At 37.3% G+C, this 22,818-nt stretch overlaps 1 protein-coding gene across 2 annotated transcripts in view; it reads left to right on the forward strand.

The window, feature by feature from the left end:
* LOC120625083 (R3H domain-containing protein 2-like) overlaps positions 1 to 22,818 on the forward strand; it is a 68,519-nt gene that overhangs the window by 23,846 nt on the left and 21,855 nt on the right. For both annotated transcript variants that reach the window (XM_039892004.1, XM_039892005.1), the window contains exons 2-16: positions 8,187 to 8,539; positions 9,381 to 9,458; positions 9,906 to 10,124; positions 10,811 to 10,971; positions 11,314 to 11,408; positions 12,262 to 12,328; positions 13,030 to 13,085; positions 13,337 to 13,457; positions 14,328 to 14,458; positions 15,258 to 15,357; positions 15,935 to 16,058; positions 16,282 to 16,377; positions 19,056 to 19,176; positions 20,402 to 20,506; positions 21,280 to 21,380. In XM_039892004.1, the coding sequence (XP_039747938.1) occupies positions 9,393 to 9,458; positions 9,906 to 10,124; positions 10,811 to 10,971; positions 11,314 to 11,408; positions 12,262 to 12,328; positions 13,030 to 13,085; positions 13,337 to 13,457; positions 14,328 to 14,458; positions 15,258 to 15,357; positions 15,935 to 16,058; positions 16,282 to 16,377; positions 19,056 to 19,176; positions 20,402 to 20,506; positions 21,280 to 21,380 (1,563 nt within the window). In that variant the 5' untranslated portion in view covers positions 8,187 to 8,539; positions 9,381 to 9,392. The remainder of the gene's footprint in view (positions 1 to 8,186; positions 8,540 to 9,380; positions 9,459 to 9,905; positions 10,125 to 10,810; positions 10,972 to 11,313; positions 11,409 to 12,261; positions 12,329 to 13,029; positions 13,086 to 13,336; positions 13,458 to 14,327; positions 14,459 to 15,257; positions 15,358 to 15,934; positions 16,059 to 16,281; positions 16,378 to 19,055; positions 19,177 to 20,401; positions 20,507 to 21,279; positions 21,381 to 22,818) is intronic.

Genomic DNA, 22,818 nt, shown 5'->3' on the forward strand with positions numbered 1-22,818 from the left:
ATATGAAACCGTAATCGGTTTCCACGCGACAACGTACCGGAATGCTAAAACCGTAGGTAGGTAACTAGGCGCGGCCGACGCCTTCCAATAGACCAGAGAAAATATAGAAATCAATTCAATTCCCTAATCCTCTGCCGGGGATCGAACCCGGGACCTCTCATCTCAAACCGCAGCCCTTATCGTTGCAAAATTGCGTTTAGTTAGTCAGTGTGTGTGTGTGTGTCATCAGTAGGTATTCCGTACAGTTAGGTATAGCACCGCTCCTGAATCCTGTATCGATCCGGGACCATAACTAGGTCACCCGTGTCCCGGATCGAACCTAGGTTGAACTATATTTGAAGCCTTTGTTGGGGTTGTACGCGGTTAATATATTATGTTACTAAACGATGTACTTTGGAAATCTATAGCGCAGTAGCGAGTAGATAGTAGTTTAGTGGTAGCGCTGTGGTCTTTTAAGTGAGTATTAATGGGTTAGATCCCGAAAGCAGTGACGTGGATAGAGGGTATGCACAGGGTATGCAGATGATATAAAATGAAGAAAATCTCCAGTACGAGTTATAAAAAAATTAACGATAGGCTTTGTAAGAGTTATTAAATTATATCCTTAAGTATTTATAACTCTTACTGGAGATTTTCTTCATTTTATATCATCTGCATACCAGGCCACTGCCCGAAAGAGGTAATTTCAGAAGTAATAATTTCTTGATTTTTTTTCTCTGGTCTGGTCGGAGACATCGGCCGTGGCAAGTTACAAACCTATAGCAATAGTGACAAGGACGCGCCGCAAAGCGATTTAGCCTTCCGGTGCGTTACTTTCCTATTAAACCTACTACGTGAACCTTGTACGAATTGATTGGCAATAGACAGTAAGAATCCCGGCGACGAAATAAACTATACAAATGCGAAAGATTGGATGAATAGCTCATAGGCTTTTTATCCCGGAAAAGAGTACCTACGAGTCCCGTGGAAAAGATTTGTTTTTCGTAGAGCCGAGAGGTCGATATGATGTTTTCATAGCTTTAGTTCAGTAGTCAGAGAATAAAATAGGCATATATCTACATAAAAATTTCCACGCGAACGAAATCGTGAGGAGCAATTAGTCTTGATTTAACTGTATTAACCGTAACGTGTGAATTTTTTAACATTTAGATCGAATTTATTTATAGAAGTTATTTATAAAATTCTTAAAACGCGAGCGTTCTAACGCTTAAATTACTAGAAGTTGAATGTCGACCCGTGCTGCTATTCTCTAAGCGCACAACCTCGCTTTTCATGTCGTTCATCGTAGCGTCACCCTACCAGAAGGCCCTCGGCATGAAGGCGGACCTTAGCGCACTTAAATAAAACACAGGAGAAGCAAAGCTTCCCCGCGAAAGCCGACCTGTGTAATGAGGCGATGCCTCGAGGCCCGTACCCCCTGATCGGCCTAGCGGCCTACCAAATATGACCCCACTGATATATGTATTGCTATATGTGTTTGATGTTATTTCTCCAATATATTTTTCAGTTCCAACTTATTTTAATTATTAACTACTAGCTGTTGCTTGAATTCTTCGTCCGCGCTTATTACGGTTTCTTGCAAATCCCATGGGGACCGTTTTTTTCCTGGGTTTAAAAGTAACCTATGTTACTCTCCGTCATTTAAACTAACTCCATACCGAAAATCAAGTTGATTGGCTGCTTAGTTAAAGCGTGCAGGAAGGACAAACAAACAAACTTTCGCATTTGAATTATTTTAAAGTAAGGCTTATTAAATATACAATAAGATAACACTGACTTCTTTAACTACGCCCGACGTGTCTGGGACCGTAGCCCACCACGCTGACCAAGTGCAGAGTGGTAAACATCAAAAGCATTTGAGTACATTTTGAATAACTCTCAAGCATGCAGGTTTCCACACGATGTTTTCTTGCATTGTTAAAGCAAGTGATGTTTTTCATTAAAATTTAAATAACGCACTCAAATCCGAAGAGTTTGAGGTGCTTTCCGAATGCCGGGGATCGAATAAGGATGCCGAAGTGTTGACCACAGGGCTAACTGCTCCTAAAAATTAGCCGCACACAAGCGTTGTTTTACATATACATATAGCGAACTCGACGTCGAGCGCGTCGTTTTAGAGAATATATAGAATAACACGGCAGATGCGTGCAACAACGTCATTAGGTCAAACAATAAGACCGGTCGAGTCCGATTCCCACTATGCACTAGATTTGTTAAAAGAAGGGTGGTAATGTTGAATGGATGCGGTACTTTGCATTATTTTAAGTAGTACATTTTGTGACAGAGCTCTGGCACATGAGGCTTAGCACCTACGCCTCAGGTTGATGGACACAGGGCGTTGCAGGACAGGTTCCTTACATGCTCTGCGATGCTCTGTTCATAGGCGATGGTTTTTCAATCACCTTCAGATGGGCCATCTGCTTGGTACATCAACTATTACTATATAACTCTATAACTATATAAAAATAAAACTATATAAAATGATTTGCTAATCATCGCTTGTAGCACATGGGTATTTTACCGGCACAGCGAAGTCCAAATAGATATCCCAGCACCATTAGGTACTATGCCAGTATTACAGATCTTATTAGCCCTTTCAAAGGTTTAATGAGAGCATCACCGGCTGTACTCTTTCTCGTTCTGTTTTTTCATAACGTCATCTCATACATCTCTATAAGAATTTGCATTAACGAATTGAATTAAATTTTATATTTCATTTTAATCGTTTCACTTTTCATGCCAGTTGGCAGTTTTAAAATTCTTACTGTGAACTTAGGTGTTTGGAATTGGAACAAATGTTATTGTAAACGAAAAATATTTACAACTTCTTCCAAAGTTCTAACAAAATAACATTACGAAAAACCACGATTTTACAGAAAAACGTCGAGTGAAGCAGTTTTTGTCAAGTTAAAAGTGGTCACCTCCAAATACATTTTAGTGCATCTGTTAATAGTGTGACCCTATTATCGAGCTAGCCCTAACCCTAAAAATAACCCTAAACCCGAATGACCAGTTTACGACCCTTGCTTTATAGCCCTTATTGAGGGCACTAAGCGTTATCTGACCTCGCGACCAGGGTATTATTTAACAGCGATTTACTAACTTATGAGAAAAAGTATTTAGTGATGCTAAAGCAAAACTGGAAACGGTATTTTTTTTAAACAAATGTTTAGGGTTGCCACGCTTATTATTACTATCACAATTTCCTAGTTATTCATTTAAACTTTATTGAACCTTTTCTGGAGACACTAATATTGAGGTTTATTTAATTTAAATTTTATGTCGGTGAATCCGACATAAAATCCGGTAGGTGGCGTTGCGATCAGATTCAGTGTTTTTTTTCGGAGTAGGTCAACGTCTATTATAAATATGAAAAGATATCGTCTCAAGCCTTCAGATGCGCCCTGGTCTAAAAAGAAACCCAAGACAAAATTTGACGTTAATAAAAATAATAGCACTGCGGACATAAACAAATATTTAAATGCGTAAGGCTGTTTATTGAACACAAAAAAGGACAACGATTAATTGGTGCTAAAACGTAAAAAGAGCACCAGGCGGGCACATGTGATATCCTTGTATTGCCGACTTGCCAGCTTGCAGCTAGTTTCGTTGGAAAATACTTACTCCGTAACTAATGGCGCTGAAACGTGGACGCTAACAAAAGTCAACGAGGTATTTAGGAGTTTCTTAAAGAATAAAAAATAAGAAACGTAGGCAGGCTATACTTATGGTAGGTATGACGTTTTAATTTCTTGGATCAGAAAAGTCCTAGTTTAGAGACCGAGAACAAGAACAAGCGAGTGGACGGCCTCCAGCACGATGGGTCGACGACATAAAGAGAGTGACTGAGGGTGGGTGGATGAGAATTTTTGGGAAAGGACGTCTGCAGCCTTTAGTGATGATAATGATGATTCTAACAAACAAAACCGTATATTCTTGCAAACTAAAATACGCTGTAAGTGGTATAATCGAGGTCCAGAGTAGGTTATGAGTACTGTCAAAGATGGCGCCGATTTATTTGTGAGTCGAATGAGTGTAAATCATTTTAATGTAGCAACTTATCCTTGTATTTCAATGACTGCAGATAAATAGGTTAAATAACTAGTACCTTGTATTACTGGTGAGGTAGAATGCATATTTTACCTTCTCCACTAGACATCGATTTACCAGCAAAATTTTATGATGTTTAATAATATAGAGGTGGATTGGTTCGACCTTTTGTGTCAAACCTAACGCCTTAAACGCACTTTTTTAACGCGTCAAATTTACCATCATTACCGAAGTAGTTACAAAGGTGAATTTCCCATTTAGGTTGGGAGTCATGAGTTTAAATGCTCTTTAGCATTCATATCAGCAGCCAAATATCATCCCAGCTAGACTCTTGTAGTAAATAGGGATTTTGAACTTGGACCCGACACTCCGTTTATATGGGCAGTTTATAGATAGAAACTTACTTCAAGCTTAGATTCTCTACGCTACTCCAATTCGAGTTTTGAGTCACAGTATTTTTTTAGCGTCACGGTACCCTTTCGCGTGGAAACCTATTGGCTGTAAGTGCCTAATATAGTTACAATACCTCCTAACAGTTACGCACGTTACTATCTTAGACTGCATCATCACTTACCACCAAATTCAATCAATCTATAAATTTTTATAAGTGACACATACCCTGCCAAGATTGGCTTGCAAAAATTTTTCGTTAATCATTATACCAAATTTCTACATTAAATAACAAGTCACATTCAAATAAATTAATTTAAAGTAGAAACACAAAAAAATTAAAAAAACAGATTGCAGTCAGGGACCAAGTTATAGCGGAATAAAACAGTAATAGCAGACTTTGGGCCCAGGTAAGACAACCATTATATCTATAGTCCATACATTATTTTGGTAGCGCGACTGGTTGTGTCGCACACTCATACTCCCTTGAGATAGTGCCCTAACAGTAAATGCTACCTTCTCCGAAAAAATCTGAAGACATACAAATATAGCTACACGTTCAAGCTCACCATGTCAAGCTTGTGTCCTTCACACTGAAGGCATACACGAGGCAGGTATATCACATGACCTTCTTCACCTCACCTTACTAAAGGCCGTTTAGATTGTGCGGGCGTAAATAAGTTTGCGGAAATCCGTTGCATGCAATGTTAAGCCAAGGACGAACCTGAGTATAATCCTCACTATCAACAGACATCACTAGAAACTTCCCACCTTCAACCTACTGCTGTATACTGGTATTTTTCAAGATATAACTCAATGTGGCAAAACGTCATTAGATAAAAAGGGCAGTAACTAATGGTGCAAACGTGTGTTAACATAGGCAAATATAAATATTATTAAAACTATAAATACTTAAGAAACTATGGGGTAACATTCTTAATAAAGAACACTACAGATCTGTTTATTAATTGCCATAATGTATTATCCTAGTGGGTAAGGCTTAGGCTTCCCGTTCGGGAGGACAGAGTTCGATTCTCTGCACACCTATAACTTAACGGAGTTATGTGCTTTATTAATTGACTTTAAGCAATTGAAATGTTTTAACAGTGGCGGAAAATATTGTGAGGAAATCTGCATACCTGAGAGTTCTCTACCATGTTGTCTTAGGCGGAATGGTAGCCTGTGAAGGCTATAAGGCGCACTTGGACAGCGAGGTAGATTATGGCCTAAACACACCTTATTCTGAGAGGGCACGGGGCCCTGTAGTGGGCCGTTAATTAGATGACGATGATGATGATGATAATGATTGAATACATTTATATTACTTGCCAGCTATGATTAATACAGGTTGTATGCGCGCTCTTTTATTGAAAATATAAAAATGGCGGACATTAGGTAATCCACGATAAAAGTTTATGCATGACTAAGGTTCAGCTAATACGGGCAAAGTCTCACGTCAGACACAGTCAAAGAAATGTCATTAATCAGGTTCCGTATGGAACCAGTGACGCATACGGCATAGGCGTAGGTATGAACTTGACAGAGACACTAGGTCACGGACGATGGCCTGTTTCCATTCGCACACGTTTATTAAAAGTTCCCTAAATTATCCGAGATTCTAACACTGTGAACCAAATAGCTGATGATTAAATTTTATTTTATTACTAGATGTGCCCTGCCGTGCCCTGATATAAAAGATAGCAATGCAGCTTCTTTCAACATTTTTAAACAAACGACTCAGGTCGGGGGTGAATCTTAAATCTGTTCTTGCTCTTGGTGTCCCGTAAACATTGCAAATCGTAAATGTCCGTGGCGGGGACTTACTCCCGATTACTTAAAATACTTGTAACACCCTATAACAAATAGCAAAACTTCAAAATAATGTGTGCATTAATAACAGCATCACATGTTAGTCCATAGCTCAGGGTAAGCAACATTGAACCCTTAAATGAATGGGTGCTCGACTTTGGAAGTTTGCAAGAAAATTTTGAGGAATCCATCAGTTTCAGCTCCTATTTCTAACATAGAATAGAAATCGCTACAGGAAGAAACGAAATAGCCTTGTTACTTGATTAAGGTTAAGGAAGAAAATATTTATATTTTTTATTCAGTCCTAGAAGTAAAGTCCTCGTAAATGTGGAACACATATTCATCGGATCTAAAAGTTTTTTTTTTTTGTAGACTTAAACTAATACCGCAACCTCTCCAGTAAAAAATAATTACTTAAATCGGCTAACATATGATCGGAGTCAAAGTTTTATGGTGTAAAATCGTCAAACAACCCCAACCTTTCACCCCCCTTTCCCAAAGGAACTGTCCCGAAAAGTTTCATTAAAATCCATTCAGTAATTTCAGCGTGATGCGCAGCTAAGATACAGTCAGAAGGACAAAAATTAAAAAAATACAGTTTTCGCTTAAGTATCTTTAAATAATTCCCCTTACAAAGTATCTTCAATGTACAGAATTCAACCCGTTACAGTTTTATTATAAGTAAAGATTAAAGTCAAACCAAACCCATTTATTCATAATACATTTTATAGGAAATGTGACTTTTCTAGTCAACGAGCCCCTTAGCTTACTTGGGGTAAATTCATGGATACCAACCAGTACATGGATGGATAGCACTACGGCGAAGGGCCGAAGGTGAATCTTACTCATATCGTTTTTCTTTCTTATAATTTTAGTCCCTGTGGACATGGCATGCCCAACGCACAAATTATGTTAAGGCTGGTTCATATGCTGAGGCATCACAAATCGTGTGATGGCTACAAAGCAATATCAAAATAAGTGAATTCCAATTTAACTGTGATAAACGGCTTTATACCTACGTCCGTCATTTTTTTCTTGACGTATAATAAAGCGAACGCGTCAAATGATCGTGAATCACGAATCACGATAAGCATGAAATGTTGCTTCCCAAGCGCCATTAGCTTTCAGAAGTGTGGTTGCGATGTGATAGATAGGAACCGTCTGAAGTTTTGCAAAACGGAAATTTCAGGGTTCCTTGTTATCGTGGAAGATCAATAACATAACATAACTGTAAAAAATGTAATTTAATTTATTCTAATTTTAATTCTAGATTTTAATAAATTACTGTTTTTTTTTATTTATTTTTAAAATCTGAGTAGCTTTTATATTTATTTTATGTTAACCTCTCAATTTTGTATATTGGTCCCCGACCTGAAATAAAATGTTTTTTTATTTATTTATTTATAACTGCCGATAAAAAGCACGTTTGACTATATATTAGTACAACACACCAAAGTACAATAAAATGCGTATATTTCTTTAGAGTGAAGCCCTATCTCACACGATACTTTAAGCAGGGTTAGAGGAGGTAGTGTTTTCCCTACAAGCGGACAAAAATAAAAAAAATATTATTTTAAGGGAAAAAAGCATGAAAAAAATTAAATATTAGAGGAGGGTGTGTAGGTATATTTTGTTGGTTATTTGGTTTGAGTATGAAATAAAAGGAAATACAATAATTGTATACAACAATTAAATAACCTTATCGCGATCTCTTCCAGGCAATCATAAAATATAAGGTGCCTTTATCTGGTAAAGTAGGAGGATTGTTCAATTTCAAACCATCTTCCTACATTTGGCCTCATTTTTTTTAAATTAATGAACTGCTTATTGAAAAATATGCTTACCACTAACTAGAGTCTTGAACAAAGAGTCAGTTAAATCCCTGCCAACGTTGTTTTACAACACAAGATATGGATAATTTATTTATTTTGTTACAGATAAATGGATTCGACCATCGTGAAGAAGCATCGCATAACCTGACCACAGACTGAGTTTTGGAAAAAAAAAACAATGCTATCCAAAAACAGCCGTCCAAACCTAAGCACAGATTGCAACACTATAAAGAACCTTAAAATTAAAAAGAAAACGAGCTTACCGACTATAAAACACCCAATCTGTATACAAAGGGAGTTCTGAAGCTTTAACTTCTAGACGATTGCCTTCTCTAGTTCTTGATTGGTCCAATTTTTCTGTTATATATAATAATAGATCGATGTTAGTGCTAGATATAGTATATATAGACATAGTTGTGCTACATATAAGTTATATGTTACTACGGTTAAATTGAAAGGTTAGTGTTTACGATTTGTCATTCTTTTGATTATATTTAATGTTTTATAATTATAATTAAATCTTTATTAGTTCACCACTATTGAAGTTAGGGAAATAAAAGAAGAATAGAAATACCGAGACGGAAGTAGAATACAAAAAACTGTCAGGCAATCTTGGGATTACTTAACTGTTAACTTAGCTGTTTCTCTGGATTTGGGAGGGTGTGATTTAGCTTAAACCTGCCACCGAACTATACCCAAGAAAATTTCGAAATTATAAATTTCCAAAGTCCCATACTACTTATAAGACCACAGCGCTCAATATTGCGCCAGGCAGGTCGTCAAAAAGGTTTGATAAATGTTTTTGTAGTTCATTTTTCTGGGATTAAAATTAGTATCTATCTTATGTAATTATACCGTTCATAAAGATCGGTTCAGCGGTTGAGTCGAAAATAGTTAACAAATGTTTTTGTAAATCCCGTATATTTCCCCTGTATAAAAACTTCATTATGTCCATCTACAGGATGCAAGCTATTAAACTCAATTTTTTTTTACATGTCTTGTTATGTACACCACCTTTCAATTACTTCTTAGTTCTTAGTCTATTAAAATATAAGGAAATAAAAAAAGCATAGATTCATAAATAATAATATCTTTCAACTTTATTTATATATCTTTACATTAAAGAGTAATGAAAAGTTTGTTTACATAATAACACAAGTTAGAAAAAATAGAGTACATGACGTGTCATGTTGATTGGTGCCGTGGTTTGGCCGATGTCAGAGGTTACTAGGTGGGCATAAATAGGAGCTGAGAATGATAGGTAAATAAGTGTTTTTCTATTGTTGAAAATGTTTTTAGAGTGGTGCTGCAATGGAGAAACCAGAAATGGAGAAGGTCGGTCCTGCGTCCGAAGACGCCGGACTCAATAGAAATAGGGTAAGACACTTTCCTCGGTTTCCTTATATTGAGTCTATTAGGAATTATTGAAATGATCTATGTTTTTTGTGTAGTACGTAGAAGCTGTCAGTTCATTATAGCATACCCTTACTTACATTTTATCGAATAATAATAATAATTCCTTGCCGATTTACGCCTACGGTAACTGCATGCCTGCTGCATACATTAAATGAATTGGTTTGGTCTAAAAAGTGGCATCATTAGTGTGCCCCAATATGTCAAATGTCCCATAGCGTACACTAGTCATATTATGGCACTCCAACTTTGCACTGAAAGATCAAGCGCAGTGGGGACAAGTTTAGATACCATCAATTTAACTAAACATTATGTTGAATGTGGTCTTATTATAAGGTGGTCGCGTTTGTCATCCTCCTCCTAACTCCCTCCTAACGAATAGGCAGTTTAAAACGTCCTATTAAATTTCAGAGTTTCAAATCCAAACAGCTTGTGCGAAGCCAAGCAATCCGTGAATCGACATCGCCCCCTCGAACTACTTCACCGTACGCGACAAATAATGGCCCGTCGACTGAGCGAACTGACACCGTGGTCAGTGACAGGACTGATAACAGCGACTCTAGTCACAGTGGCAGGTGCAGTGTCATCACCAGTGACCGGTGTGACAGAAAACAGCCCGTCGAAATACAGGTAAGCTCTCATAGTTGTTCAATAATTCTCAAGACTTTTTTCCTTCGAAAGTTCTAGAACAACAGTTGAGGTATAAAGTAATCTCGAAAAGACTCGGGGAAGTTCAGAAATAATGGTGATACCTTGATCCTGAAAAGAAGATCTTCCTGAACTGAGCCCCAAAAAGGGTTAAAATTCCTAAAAGAGATTAATCAAAGGAAGGCTGGTTACAATGTACCAGGGACTTATGAGTTGTGAGTAATCAAGTGCTTCGTGATTACAAAGGACACCGCGCATTGAAGCTCGCTGACACAGACAAATCTGATAACATGGTGTAAAGTATTCGCACAGGTCACCTAGTAATAAAAAGAAGATCTTATGCAAATGCCAAAAATGATAAATATACGTAAAGAAAACTTACATAAATAATTTTCAAAGATATATACTAGCTATACCCAGACTATATATATAATAGCTATACCCATAACTAATCTGAAGAGTTTGTTTTTTATTAGTATAAATCCCTAAACATGTATTTTACTTTTTTATTCGTCAACCTAAATTACCAAATTATTATCGATGTATCTTTAAAGATTAAATTAAAATAATCAAAACGGCTTCTTAAAAATGAACCAATCAAATCCTAAAAAGAGTTTTCAAATCTGACATGTTTCAGAGATGAGCGCGAACATAATATTATGTTGTAGATAACTAGCGGTAGCTGGGAAGCGGACGTCCAATCGGAACAAAGGCTACGCACTCGCCGATGGCTCGGTCACCGTCCCCACTCAGACTCCTCTCGGGACCTGTTGTCCTACAACCCGCGCATTGCGTGTGTTTGCGGGGCATGCGCATGTCCACACTGCAAGTACGTCACCAAAATGTCCAAAACTTAATGCTAATTGCAAATTAAGAAAATATTTTAGGTTTTTTTGTTTGCAATTTTTAAAAATTAAACAATCAAAATTATAAGTAAACGGAATTCCTTAAGAGTACCTACTTTTTTTTATCTAGAAATTTTCGACGTAGTTCAATTGTCGGCACGCACCTCTAAAATTTCGGAGTGATGTGCTTTGTAAGCAATAAAATATCACTTGCTTTAACAATGGAAGAAAACATCGTGAGGAAACAATATTACTGGCCCAACCAATGAATCTTAACTAGGATAAGGCGGTTGGGTTTTATTAACAAAGTAATTCTCTGACATCAGAGGTCGTCGGAGGAAACACTTGTGTCCTACAAAGCAGGACTCCGGTATCGCCTGCTCGGATGACTGTCCAGATTGCACAGACTCTGAACAAGCTGGTAAGTTTTACTTTTAATTTTAAAATCTTAGATTAATACATGTATTAGATTTGGGACTGGTGAATAAACATAATCCAATATGCGAAAAAAAAAACTAAGATTTTGGCTAACACACAAAGAGGAGACCAATCCAAGATTAGTCTTGGAAGGAAAGGTTGGCTTGTCAAGAGAGAACCCTGTGTAAATCGTTGAACGATATTAGGCGGTGCACTGGATAAGGGTACTCAAACTAAAGGAAGCCGCAAAAAATGGACAAGCTTTTCGCACGCTAACGGACAAGGAGATTATCACGATGTATATCAGCAATTTACTTACTGTCTTCTTTTTTGGATGAAAGGTACAGGGTAAGTCACCTAGGGCGCCTCCTTTGATGTTTGGACCTCGACTTATGGTGACTAGTAAAAGTAAAAGAGCTTTTCGTGAAGTTTCAGAAATCATTGGAGGAAGATTTACCACTCTGCCTTTTTCTGCTGCAAAGCAGCATTGCTGCCGCTTAGTAAAATAGTTGTGTTCTGGTGTGAAGGTTGTTTTGGCTGCTGGTGTAATTACAGGTTAATTACGCTTAACACATTGTTGTAATTACACGCCTAAGATTGATGGACACAGGGCCGCACTTTGCAGCACGTATCCCTCGCACACCCTGCGAAATGTTGCTCTGTTTACAGGCGCTTCCACCACTTGGGCCATCTGCTTGGTCCGTCAATTATTACTATTAAAATATCACCACTGTCAAAAACTGTCATGATGATCGGTTGAGTTGTAAAGGCTTGATAGCGTAACAAACAACACTTGCGCATTTATAATATTAGTAAGGATTGACCCTCATGGGTAAAAGTAAGATTTGTATTTGCAGGTCCGCACGGGGATGGTGCTAGAAAAGCTGGCAGTTTCGATATTGAGGAACAATCTTTCTTCTGCAGGTACACAAAATATCGAATTTTGCGAATAGTTTATGATACGAAATGAGAATTTATCATATAACGTCCGCGGCTTCCTGTGACTTGTTTAATGTCCTCCGTCTACGTAGTGGGGGTTTTCTGGTGCGGGATCGCCATTCTAGCAATTTTTAAACGCTTAAATCAGATACCTAAGGATTTGGGTGATGGGTGGAGCGAAAAAAAACGTTTCACCACCTCTTAGATGAAGACTAACGATGTTATGCGGCATCTAAATTTACGACACCGATTCGACGGTTCGTGAAATTTAGGGAACTCGTAAACTGTCAGATGAATAAAGTATCGATTTGGTATTTTTTTTCATAACCATAAATTGTTTAATAATACAATTTATTATAACAATATATTTACAATTAATACAAGCACAAAATACCACACTTTGTGACAAGAATCGTAGACAAGTTAGATAGAGTTAGGTGTTAGTTAAATGGGAATTAACTTGTTCATTGTTAGTGAAAACAGGCATTATTACTCCAGCTGCCATCGGATCTCCCCAATATATATGCGCCCCAATCATTACCTCTAGCTTCGCGATTCGTTTCGATATGTAACTTTGGTCGCCCGTTGAGTGACCGTGACTCTTACTATTAGGCACATAGTGACCAAGTTTCCGGGTAAATAATGAAACAGTAAAAACAGTTGAATTGAATGAATATAACTTGCAGGTGCCCCGAACGCAAAGATTCTCCTAAGACTGTATCACTGGGTGCTTATGAGCAAGGTCAGTATCCACATGAAAATTGTTAATTTTTATTTATTTTATTACTGTTCAAGTTGTCTCTTGACTGCAATATCACCTGGTGGTACCTGATGATGCAATCCAAGATAATATAAATCTGTAAGGGGTATGGCAGTTATTCTTAAACCCCTAAAGGGTTTCTACGCTACGTTATAGCGAAAAGCGAAATCGCTTTGTGGGTAGGATGGTAACTAGCCTTCAACAAAATTGTTAGTGTCATGCATTTGTTACAGAGGAGCCCACTGGTCCAGAAATAGTGAACTTCTTGAAGACCACTCTAAACAAGAACCCCAAAGATAGAATGACTCTGCTGAGGATAGAGAAGGAACTGTACTCGCTTGTTAATGATAAAGGGTAAGTTTTTATATTTACTTATTACGTCCCCGGGCACGAGGCTACTAAAACGACGGATTATATAAATATTAACTATTTAAACTATATCTTTGTTAAATATTGAATATTTAACATAGATAGTCTACTTGTTACTACTCTGTAATGTTACCTCGGCAACAGCGCGAACCACAACTCTCGTGCGTGCGCGACAGAGGCATGAGTTGTAACAGGTGTCACATGGTTTCACAGAGTAATGTCTATACAGAAATAACATTTTTTTTTTTTGTATGAAATAAATTAATAATGAATTTGGAAAAGTCTTAGAACAAAAGTTGTTAGTTTTAATGATTGGAACAACAAGGTGGAAAACTTTCTAGTATTTTTTATTTAACCCTGTAAATGTATAGGTGGTATGGTATACTCATAGTATACCCACGAAGAAGATTTGCAGCTGACCAGACCAGAGTTAGTTAAGGAAAGATTATGACGATGATGTTTATAATATATTTTAATATTTGTAGACATACCTTACACTAACATTTAAATAAAATGTCTGTTGGACTGTCTGAGTTACTGAGGCTAGTAATAGCTCGAAAACCGATGACGTTGAAGGGGCCGCAACGGTAAACGCAGCGTAGGTCGGCTCCCAACGAGGTGGACAGACGACATCAAGCGATTCGTTGGGAGCCGAGGATTTTGGAACTCCCTAAAGAAGACCTATGTCCAGCAGTGGACGTCAATGGGTCGAATTGATACTGATGATGATTAAGGCTAGCATGATGATGAGAGAGTCCTTTCCTCGCCCGCACTTACAGCACGATTGATGGGTCTAGACGGCCAAGTCGGAAATCTCTATGTTTCCTTACAATGTGGTATAAATTTTGCCTCCAGGCGTTGCATAGTTCGGTTCCCGGTGATGACGTCATACGGCCGGATGCTGGTACACCGGTGTGCAGCTCTTTTCCAGCTGGCCCACCATCCGGACCATTCGAACAAAAACTCCGTACTTGTATCCAAAAGCGGTATGTATCTGTCTTACTACCGTCGCTTTAAGCAGTATTATATTCAATAACCTATATTGGAAACGCTGGACTGGTTGTCCTTATTCAGACGACAACTTAAACTATGGGGAAAACGAGTGTGACGAACGAGAGAGTGAGTGAGAGTGAGAGTGGAACTAATATTGTAGGGATTTTGGTTCCTTGGATTACTGCGTCGCAATTACAGCGCCAAAATGGCGTCAATCAGTTTCAGACTAAAACAAAGTGACAGCAGCCGCCATGTTTGTTTCTGCCGTAAAGCAGCATTGCTGTGTTCCGGTCTGAAGGGCGTGATTGTCGGTGTAATAACAGGCTCGTGAGGCTTAACATCTACGCCTCAAATGGTGGACATACGGGCCGCCCTTACTGGACGAGTCGCTCGCATACCCTGCGAAGTGTTGTTTATAGACGATGGATTTCCACTCACCATGAGGTGGTTCAGCTTTGTTTGCCAATTATTACTATATAAATAAAAAGCCTGTAATAGCAGAGATCAATGGTTTTATATGCTGCAAAGGATTTCTTTACGAAAATGATATTGCCCCTTTGCTTTTATTCTCCATACTCGCATCGTCAATCAAAATGTAACGTTCGGTGTTACTACACGGTGTCTGACTAGAAACTTAATGTTGCCACTTGCAGTTTTTTTTTTGAGCTCCGCGAAACAGACTTTAAGAGCTCCGAATGATTTCAAGACCAGTCGAAAATATTCCGAGAAAAATCCACGTGGCTGCTGTCGTTGTTTACACACAATAAGGTGTATTCCTTCATTAAATTCCAGGAACAGGCGGTGGCAGGATACCGTGCACGAGTTTCCGCGAGTGGTGCACGGCAAACTTTCCGAGATCTCCACCACGGAGGCATGAAGATACGCACGCAAAGTACGTACCAAAAAAAGACTGATCTTTGTTGGATCCAAAAAATACTCTGTAGACTCGGATACTTATCTTTATTATAAATGAACAACACATTGTTGGTCGCAAATAATTTAATTTTTAAAGTTTTATAGCAATCATCGTTAAAAGATATATTACTTATCCTTACAAAAAAAAAAAAATATGTTCTTATTGTCTATATAAACCTTGCCCTTTACATAAAGTTATTTAGATCCATGGTTTAGTTAAAGCAAAATATTCATATTGATGGGGAGTTTATGTCTATACACCCAACGGTTAGCAACAGCGAGTAAACTAACAATAATACTGAAGTGTTTGTGTATTTGATTGTTTAAAGCAATGATATCTGGAACTGACAGTTGGATTTTCCTATGGGTACCAAATTCTTTAGGAACGTGTGAACGTAGAATACTAATAATGTCACGCTAAGGGCTATAGAGCTGAAAAACCAAGGTGATAGCTCTGAAGACGATGCGACGCAGTTGGTTGTATTTTGAATATTGAATTGTAATTATTTGCATATCTATATATTGCATTGCATATATACTGTTCTCATTTCCAGGTCAATACTGAAGCGTTGCGAAGGCGGCTCGGGTTCCATACCAGCTGTATCAGGAGGTAGAAGTAAATCGCTCGAACAACGAGAGAGGGAGTACGAGAGAGTGAGACGAAGGATATTTAGCACGGTACGTAACAGTAGTAGATTCATTATTTTATTTATTTTATATTTTTCAGTCAATAGTAAAATATTTCTTTATTAAAAAAACCCATGGATGGCACTTCCAATTGTACATGGTAGTGAGATGATTTTCGGTAACGAATGTAGTAGCCTTCATGAACAAAGAATTGTTGAATTTGGATTTTAAAATGTATTTATGTACCTACATTTGAATTTTAATTATGTCGCAGGATAACTGTACGCAAGATGAAACTCAGTGGCCCTGGCTCGCCAACGGACCAGTGAAGCTACTGACGCCGGACAGTGGAAGACACAAACTGTTAAAAGTATGTTTAAAAATAAATTATTATTAATTCTATGCACCAAGAGCGAATTTGGCTACGTGGCACTAGCGAAATAACATTAGCTTTTACAAAACTGAAATAATTTTATCACTTGTTTTGTAAGCTGAACAAGTTATCACTGTTTGGCTAAAGCTATTTATGTTATACCAATGAAAAGTTGCGGTATATATATCTAGTACCTAAAACCCTACGAACACAGTTTGCTATCCCGGATTAAAAAGTATTTTGTGCCCTACTAAATGAAAATGTCTAAAACTTCGTGTAGCTGTGAAAAGACAAAGGTCGTACATAACGTAAGAAAGGTCTTTTTTTGAATCGCCCGGGACCGTTACCCTTGTGCTTTTCTGGGATAGAAAGTACCCTAAAAACATAACGTGTGATATTACGTGTTAAATTTCACCAAGATGTACAGTGGTTGAGCCCAGCACAAAGAAATAAACAAAATAGAAACATTTTCACTTTTATAATATATGTATTACTCCATACATATATTATGAAAGTGGATTAGTTTTTAAGTTGAAAATAAGTAATTCTTATAATTATTGTTTAGTAGTTTTATTCTTTAATTAAAAAAATATAAAGACGTTATTACAATATAAAGAAATCCGCTATACGCAAAATATCTAAATATTTCCTTTCTATCATGTGATGATTTAAAATGTTAACAATATTATGTGCACATCATACGCTAAAAAATCGCGGTTCGTCAAGGGTGAAAATACGCACACTGGGAATTGCTTTCCAAGGGAAAAATTACTGATTTTAGTAAGAGAGTAGAGAGTAACAAATAGTTGTCTTCAAACTGTTCTTCAACTGTAACAAAACAAAAACTAATTATATATGTCAATAAGATTAAAACATGCATTATTGCAGTATACAAAACGATTCTACTGTGAAATAAAACAGACAGTTCATTGCAACAAACATTTAGCGCCCTCTTGGTGAAACTAATACACTGGTTTTTCCCATTACCTGGCATATTGTTAAAGTTTATTAGCTTAAGCTAACGTTACAGCGCCATCTATGTTTGATAAGGTATACTATGTATGGGCAATGCACGAACTAAATACAAGCGCCACTTATTGCGTTGCGCGAAGCCTAGGAACCCCAGTTCAGTTGTTGATCAAACGTCGGCTAGACCGCACGTGACTTGGCTACAGTAATCCCTTACTATCCAGGGTTTTCTATAGTGAAGTGAATTCAGTGATTAAATTGGCTTTCAACTAGATTGCTACGATGTTTCCGATATGTTTGAACTGAGTGCCTTATTTCCAGTGCTTTTCTGAGGTCAGTGATGGAGGATCAGCTAATCCCAGCATTTTATTTACTGGTTGTATCAAATAGTTCAAGAACCTTTCCAGGCATTTGATTTACTGGTTCAATCAAATAGTTTTAGAACTTTCGTGGACCTCCCAAGCACAGTGGTGTGCGCCGTGTTAAGAGATCCCGAATTCGATCCCCGGCTGGAACATTTTGGGAATTCAGAATTTCTGAATTTTCTCTGGTCGGTTCTGTATGGACACAAAGACGTGCTTCCAAGCGATTCAGCGTTCGATGCCGCGTAGAAACTGATCAGGTTAAGTTTTTAATGTAGCTGCTAGACACTTAATAGGTTAGAACTCGACATACTTAGACTTGTTTGAGAGTTTGGGACTTAAATGAGCTGTGAAGATGGTTATAGAAAGAGACATGTGTCCGGCAGTGAATACTCGTCAGTTTTGACGATGTACCAAAATCTTGACCACACCTACAAAGAGCAGTGGCAAAATATTTTCCGACTAAACTTTAAGCATCTACAATACACGCTTAGAACAAAAAAATATATAATTATTTTTATTTTATCAAGCTATCACCTAAAATTGTAAAATGTGGTTATAAAAAATAATAAATAGAAACAGTTTTTTTTCTGTTATTATAGTTTAATCTTATCATTTTATATACCTTTTAAATGCATTATTGTTAACATATTACACAGTTAGACTTTTGTTTTTTTTTCATAAGTTTATTTATTCTATTAATTAAAAAAAAAATACCTGCTATATAATTGAAATAAATGGTAGAAATGGTATAGTAACACTGAATCTGAACTATGAAATGAGACAGACTTTTATAATAAATAAGTAATAATTATTATAAAAGTCAGTAATAATTTATTTATATTTAGTAATAATGTTACCTATCCTATATTATTATACACTTTGGTTTTATAGCAAAGGTAGGTATTAGATTCCAAGATAAAATGGATTATTAAATCACGAAAAGCGAGCAGAATGCGTTGTTACAGATTACATTAAACTTTTTCACTTTATCCTTGGATTGCCCCTTTAGTTTGGCAATAATATGGTACTAACATATAAAAGTGTCAAGTTATAAAAACTAAAAAAATCAAAACTAAATATCCCTTATTTTCGGCCTCTTTAAAACAAAATTCTTGCGTCTAGAAACTCTTGATATGACGCTGATTAAGCGCTGATTGAGTAAGTATTTACTTACTTAGGATCGGGAGTTAGAGAAAATTTAGAGCCATTTGGCTCTAAGTATTTCTCGATGGAAATATTGGGACTAATATAAGATTTTCTGGTTTTAGACCTTGATGCCTTGTCGAATAATGCTATCTTCGAGGTGCTTGAGCTTGAGATGTTTCTTTGTGTTGTTTAAAGGTGCAGTCCCTGGAAAGCCGTGGTGGCCCGGAATCAGCGACCCGCGGGCCAGTGTCGAAAAGTCATAGTTTCGGCGGCTACACCGCGGAACCACCGCAGCAAAGGATATTAAGCAAACAAGGTAAGACGATTACTGACATCATCGGAATTCTTCATCATTTGCATAATATCAAAAGTGAATACCGCTGCCCACGAACATCTATAGCAACAGTTGAGCAAAGAAAGAGTTCCCGACTTTTGAGGAATTCGTATATCCGCCCATTGAACAACTGTAACAATAGAATTCAAACTAGAGAGGTGGACAGTCCCCCAAAATTTTACGTTCGACGTTTGACGAACATTCTTTGCCTTTCATAGGCTGAAAAAACTTCTGACTTAATGGGGTTTTAAGCATTATGGTCTTTTATTTTAGATTATGTTACATGTTACAAAGTCAATTGACAGTTGTCGACGTTATTTTCGAAATTCCGCCAGCCAGCAATTAACCCGTAACACTTGCCAAAATGGGGGTTCCTTTTGTAATTGAAATGTAATTGAACACAGTAAATGAAAGATTGTTCCTAAAAACTTTTATTTAAACATATCCAGATATATATATAATAATAATTGGGATAGGGCTTGTATGATTATCAATATGTTTATGATTATGTGTATGTGCGAGCGTGCGAGCGTACACGTATGTGCATGTGTGTCCGGATCTATTACGCTGAATTTGCACTTTCTCCTACTCGAGTCTATGGGGTCTATCCATCCATTCATCCTTCTGCCAGAGCGCTATAACATACTTCCGAATAAGTAAACTATATTCAGCTCAACCACTGCAATAATCTTGATAAAATGTAAAGGACATAGACTATTTCTTATCCAGGCGACACAAAAAAAATCGAAAACAACGCGCCAAACGTCACGCGCAACAGCTATTTTTAAAATATTTAGAAAGTAAGATTTTCGTTAAAGTAAGAATATCTTACATGACCATACGTCCGATTCCGCAATGTGCGCGTACATTAGGCCCTCGTAAGCAGTGTCAGAAATTAATTAAAAGACAATTTATACTACGTATTGTATATCCCTCTTAATATACCACGAAGGTTAGAGTCCAGTCCCACTATTACATTCCATTTTCGCTATGCCATTAGTAAATCATCACACTAACCTGTATATGAGGGGAGTAAGGATTCAAACGACGATCTTAACCCCTTCTTATTGTGGGAGGAGACCGGTGCCCTGTAATGGGTTGATAAGCTGATGATGATGATGAATCTTGCATGGCTAAGCTGATTAAAATGCGATGATTCATTGTTTCCTTAACGCGAACGATAGTAATGTTGATATTATATTCACAGGTGACCAGGCGTTAAGTAGTTGGCGCTTATCCCCTTCTAGTTCTGGGTACAAAACCCTCAGTCTACGGAGCACAGACTCCGTTACTCCATCGCCCTCTCCGACAGGTAACTAAACTCCTAAATCTCTCTAAAGTTAAATAAAAGAGGTTACAAATTCGACACATGCATTTTTTTTCAGAGATGTTATGTCGTATCTCTTATTAAATTAGATTAAACCATTAGTATAATGTAAGTATTTATTTCAACTAAGTTTGGTTTTGATTCACAAGTAGGGTAAGCGGTCACTCTTAATAAATATGCGAAAACCTAAAGAAAACTGTCTTCAAGTTTGGAGAGTTTCCCACTTTCTCACCTACACGACACTGGTGAAGTATCTTGCGCCTAGTTGGAAGACAATTCAATTCTTGTTTAAGGCTTTTAGCCTTTAAATTCATTTGGTAACTTCGAAAACTAGACAAATCTGCATGGTGCATTTTTTTATGTGAAGTCCTATGTTTTGGGCAGTGTATTTCAAGATACATATAATATATAATGTAATATAAGTTTGCATATTTATGGAGCGTATCATGCTATATTTACCGCACCATAGATTTTGATTATGAAGGCTTGATTCTGGCGAATTTTTCGGTACCGATGGATTAAAAAACATCTCAGTTTAGAAAATTATGGCTAACTGCAAAAAGGAAGGAATTATCATTTTGGATAAAAATAACTAAGTTCATTACTTTTCCATTAGGCGTCAGAGACCGCTAAACGATGTTCGTCTGTCAGAATGTCCGACCTAACCTTTAGAACGGCTGAACAGATTTTGACGTGATTTTGTCTGGATAGTAGAGGGTAAAATAATTTTGGTTATATTATTTGTTTCTTCAATCCAGGTGGTACAAGTCCGGAGCCGGCGATGGAAGGCACTACCCTCGTGTGGGCCGTCACCAACATGGCCGCCGTGCCACCCGGCGCACTCGTTATTCACCCCCAGGTTCGCAGATCGTCTGAAAATCTTCGATCAATAATAGTACTATTTACATAAATTTTAAAATGCTTATAATGATTCCAGAATTAGCGGGATTTAACCCGTGTCTGTCCGGCAATCGTTGTCTAGGTCATTTGCATACCAACGCACGAAATTGTTACAATGAATCTAACCCAAATCTAATCTTCAGTTTTTTTATTCTGCTACAAGTTAACCTTTAACCGTAATCTTACCTGATTGTTAGTTATGATGCAGTCTAAGATGATAGCGGCCTAACCCGTTTATAAAAGTGTCATACTTCGAAGAATGACAGTTACATTAAGCCCGTTATCACTAACGACGAAGAAGGCAATGCCTAAATAAGTAACACCTAATCTAAAGAGATTCCTAAGCATACATCAAACGTTCACTAATAGTTATCACCTAAGAGTTAGTGAAACGTTTTTGTTTTTATAGACAACGCCTAAATCATTAGGCGATTCAGACAATGCCTAGTGAAAACGGGCATAAATTGCTTGGCGGTACGTCTTTGTCGGTAAGGTTATAACTAACCACGGTGGAAGCCTACCAAACCAGAACATAGGAACTTCTGGAATTATGGCAGATTAAGTAAAGTTGTGGCATCCTTTTCTTAAACCGTGTGGTGACAGCGGACCAAAATACAAGTGTCACCACTCCACCTCTTTCCGCGATCGTCTTACGAGACGACTAAGGAAATATAATAATAATAAATGCTTTAAATTCAGGCCAAATACACATATGACAAAAATTACAAAAATTAAAACAAAAATACTGTGAAGATAAGCAAATATATCATAAATCAATACTAACTTAAATCAAATTAAAATTGCAAATAATACGAAAAAATGAAAACAATATTAAAATTTAAATAAATATTAAACTACAATTACAAATTTCAAAAACTAAAAAAAAAATATAATATAATTCTAATAAAGTTTATTTCCGATTCGCACTGCGATGTTCTTTGAACCAATGCCGGAAGAAGGTGACATCCAAGTGCTCGTATATGCCCGGAGAATCTCATTATTAGAGCGACGTAACTGAGATATAACTTTGAACACAAAGCAGTGTCTTCTTTGCCATTACAACCATCTGCGATTACCAACCAGTCTGGCCACCGTGGTGATTATGGGATAACCCTCCTGTTGTGGACTAATGTCCAACAGTGGACTGTTTTAGGCTAACGAAGATCCATTTCTGACGCTTGCCCGTAGATAAATAAGGATAGCATTACTAAATTCAGGATGCCATCTGAAGATTTTGGATTAGATTGTTTTTTGCACGCCTCATAAGCGAAGCGTTGAGGTGGGTATAACTGTCAGTTTACGCACACCGAGTGAATCTCCAACTTAAAATGTCACTTTTTTTTATTCTTTATTGCTTTTATAAGTAAATAGACAAATGTTGAGAAAAAACTCAATTT

The sequence above is a fragment of the Pararge aegeria genome, chromosome 7, assembly GCF_905163445.1.
Source record: "Pararge aegeria chromosome 7, ilParAegt1.1, whole genome shotgun sequence".
In the NCBI taxonomy this organism is placed as follows: Eukaryota; Metazoa; Arthropoda; class Insecta; order Lepidoptera; family Nymphalidae; genus Pararge; species Pararge aegeria.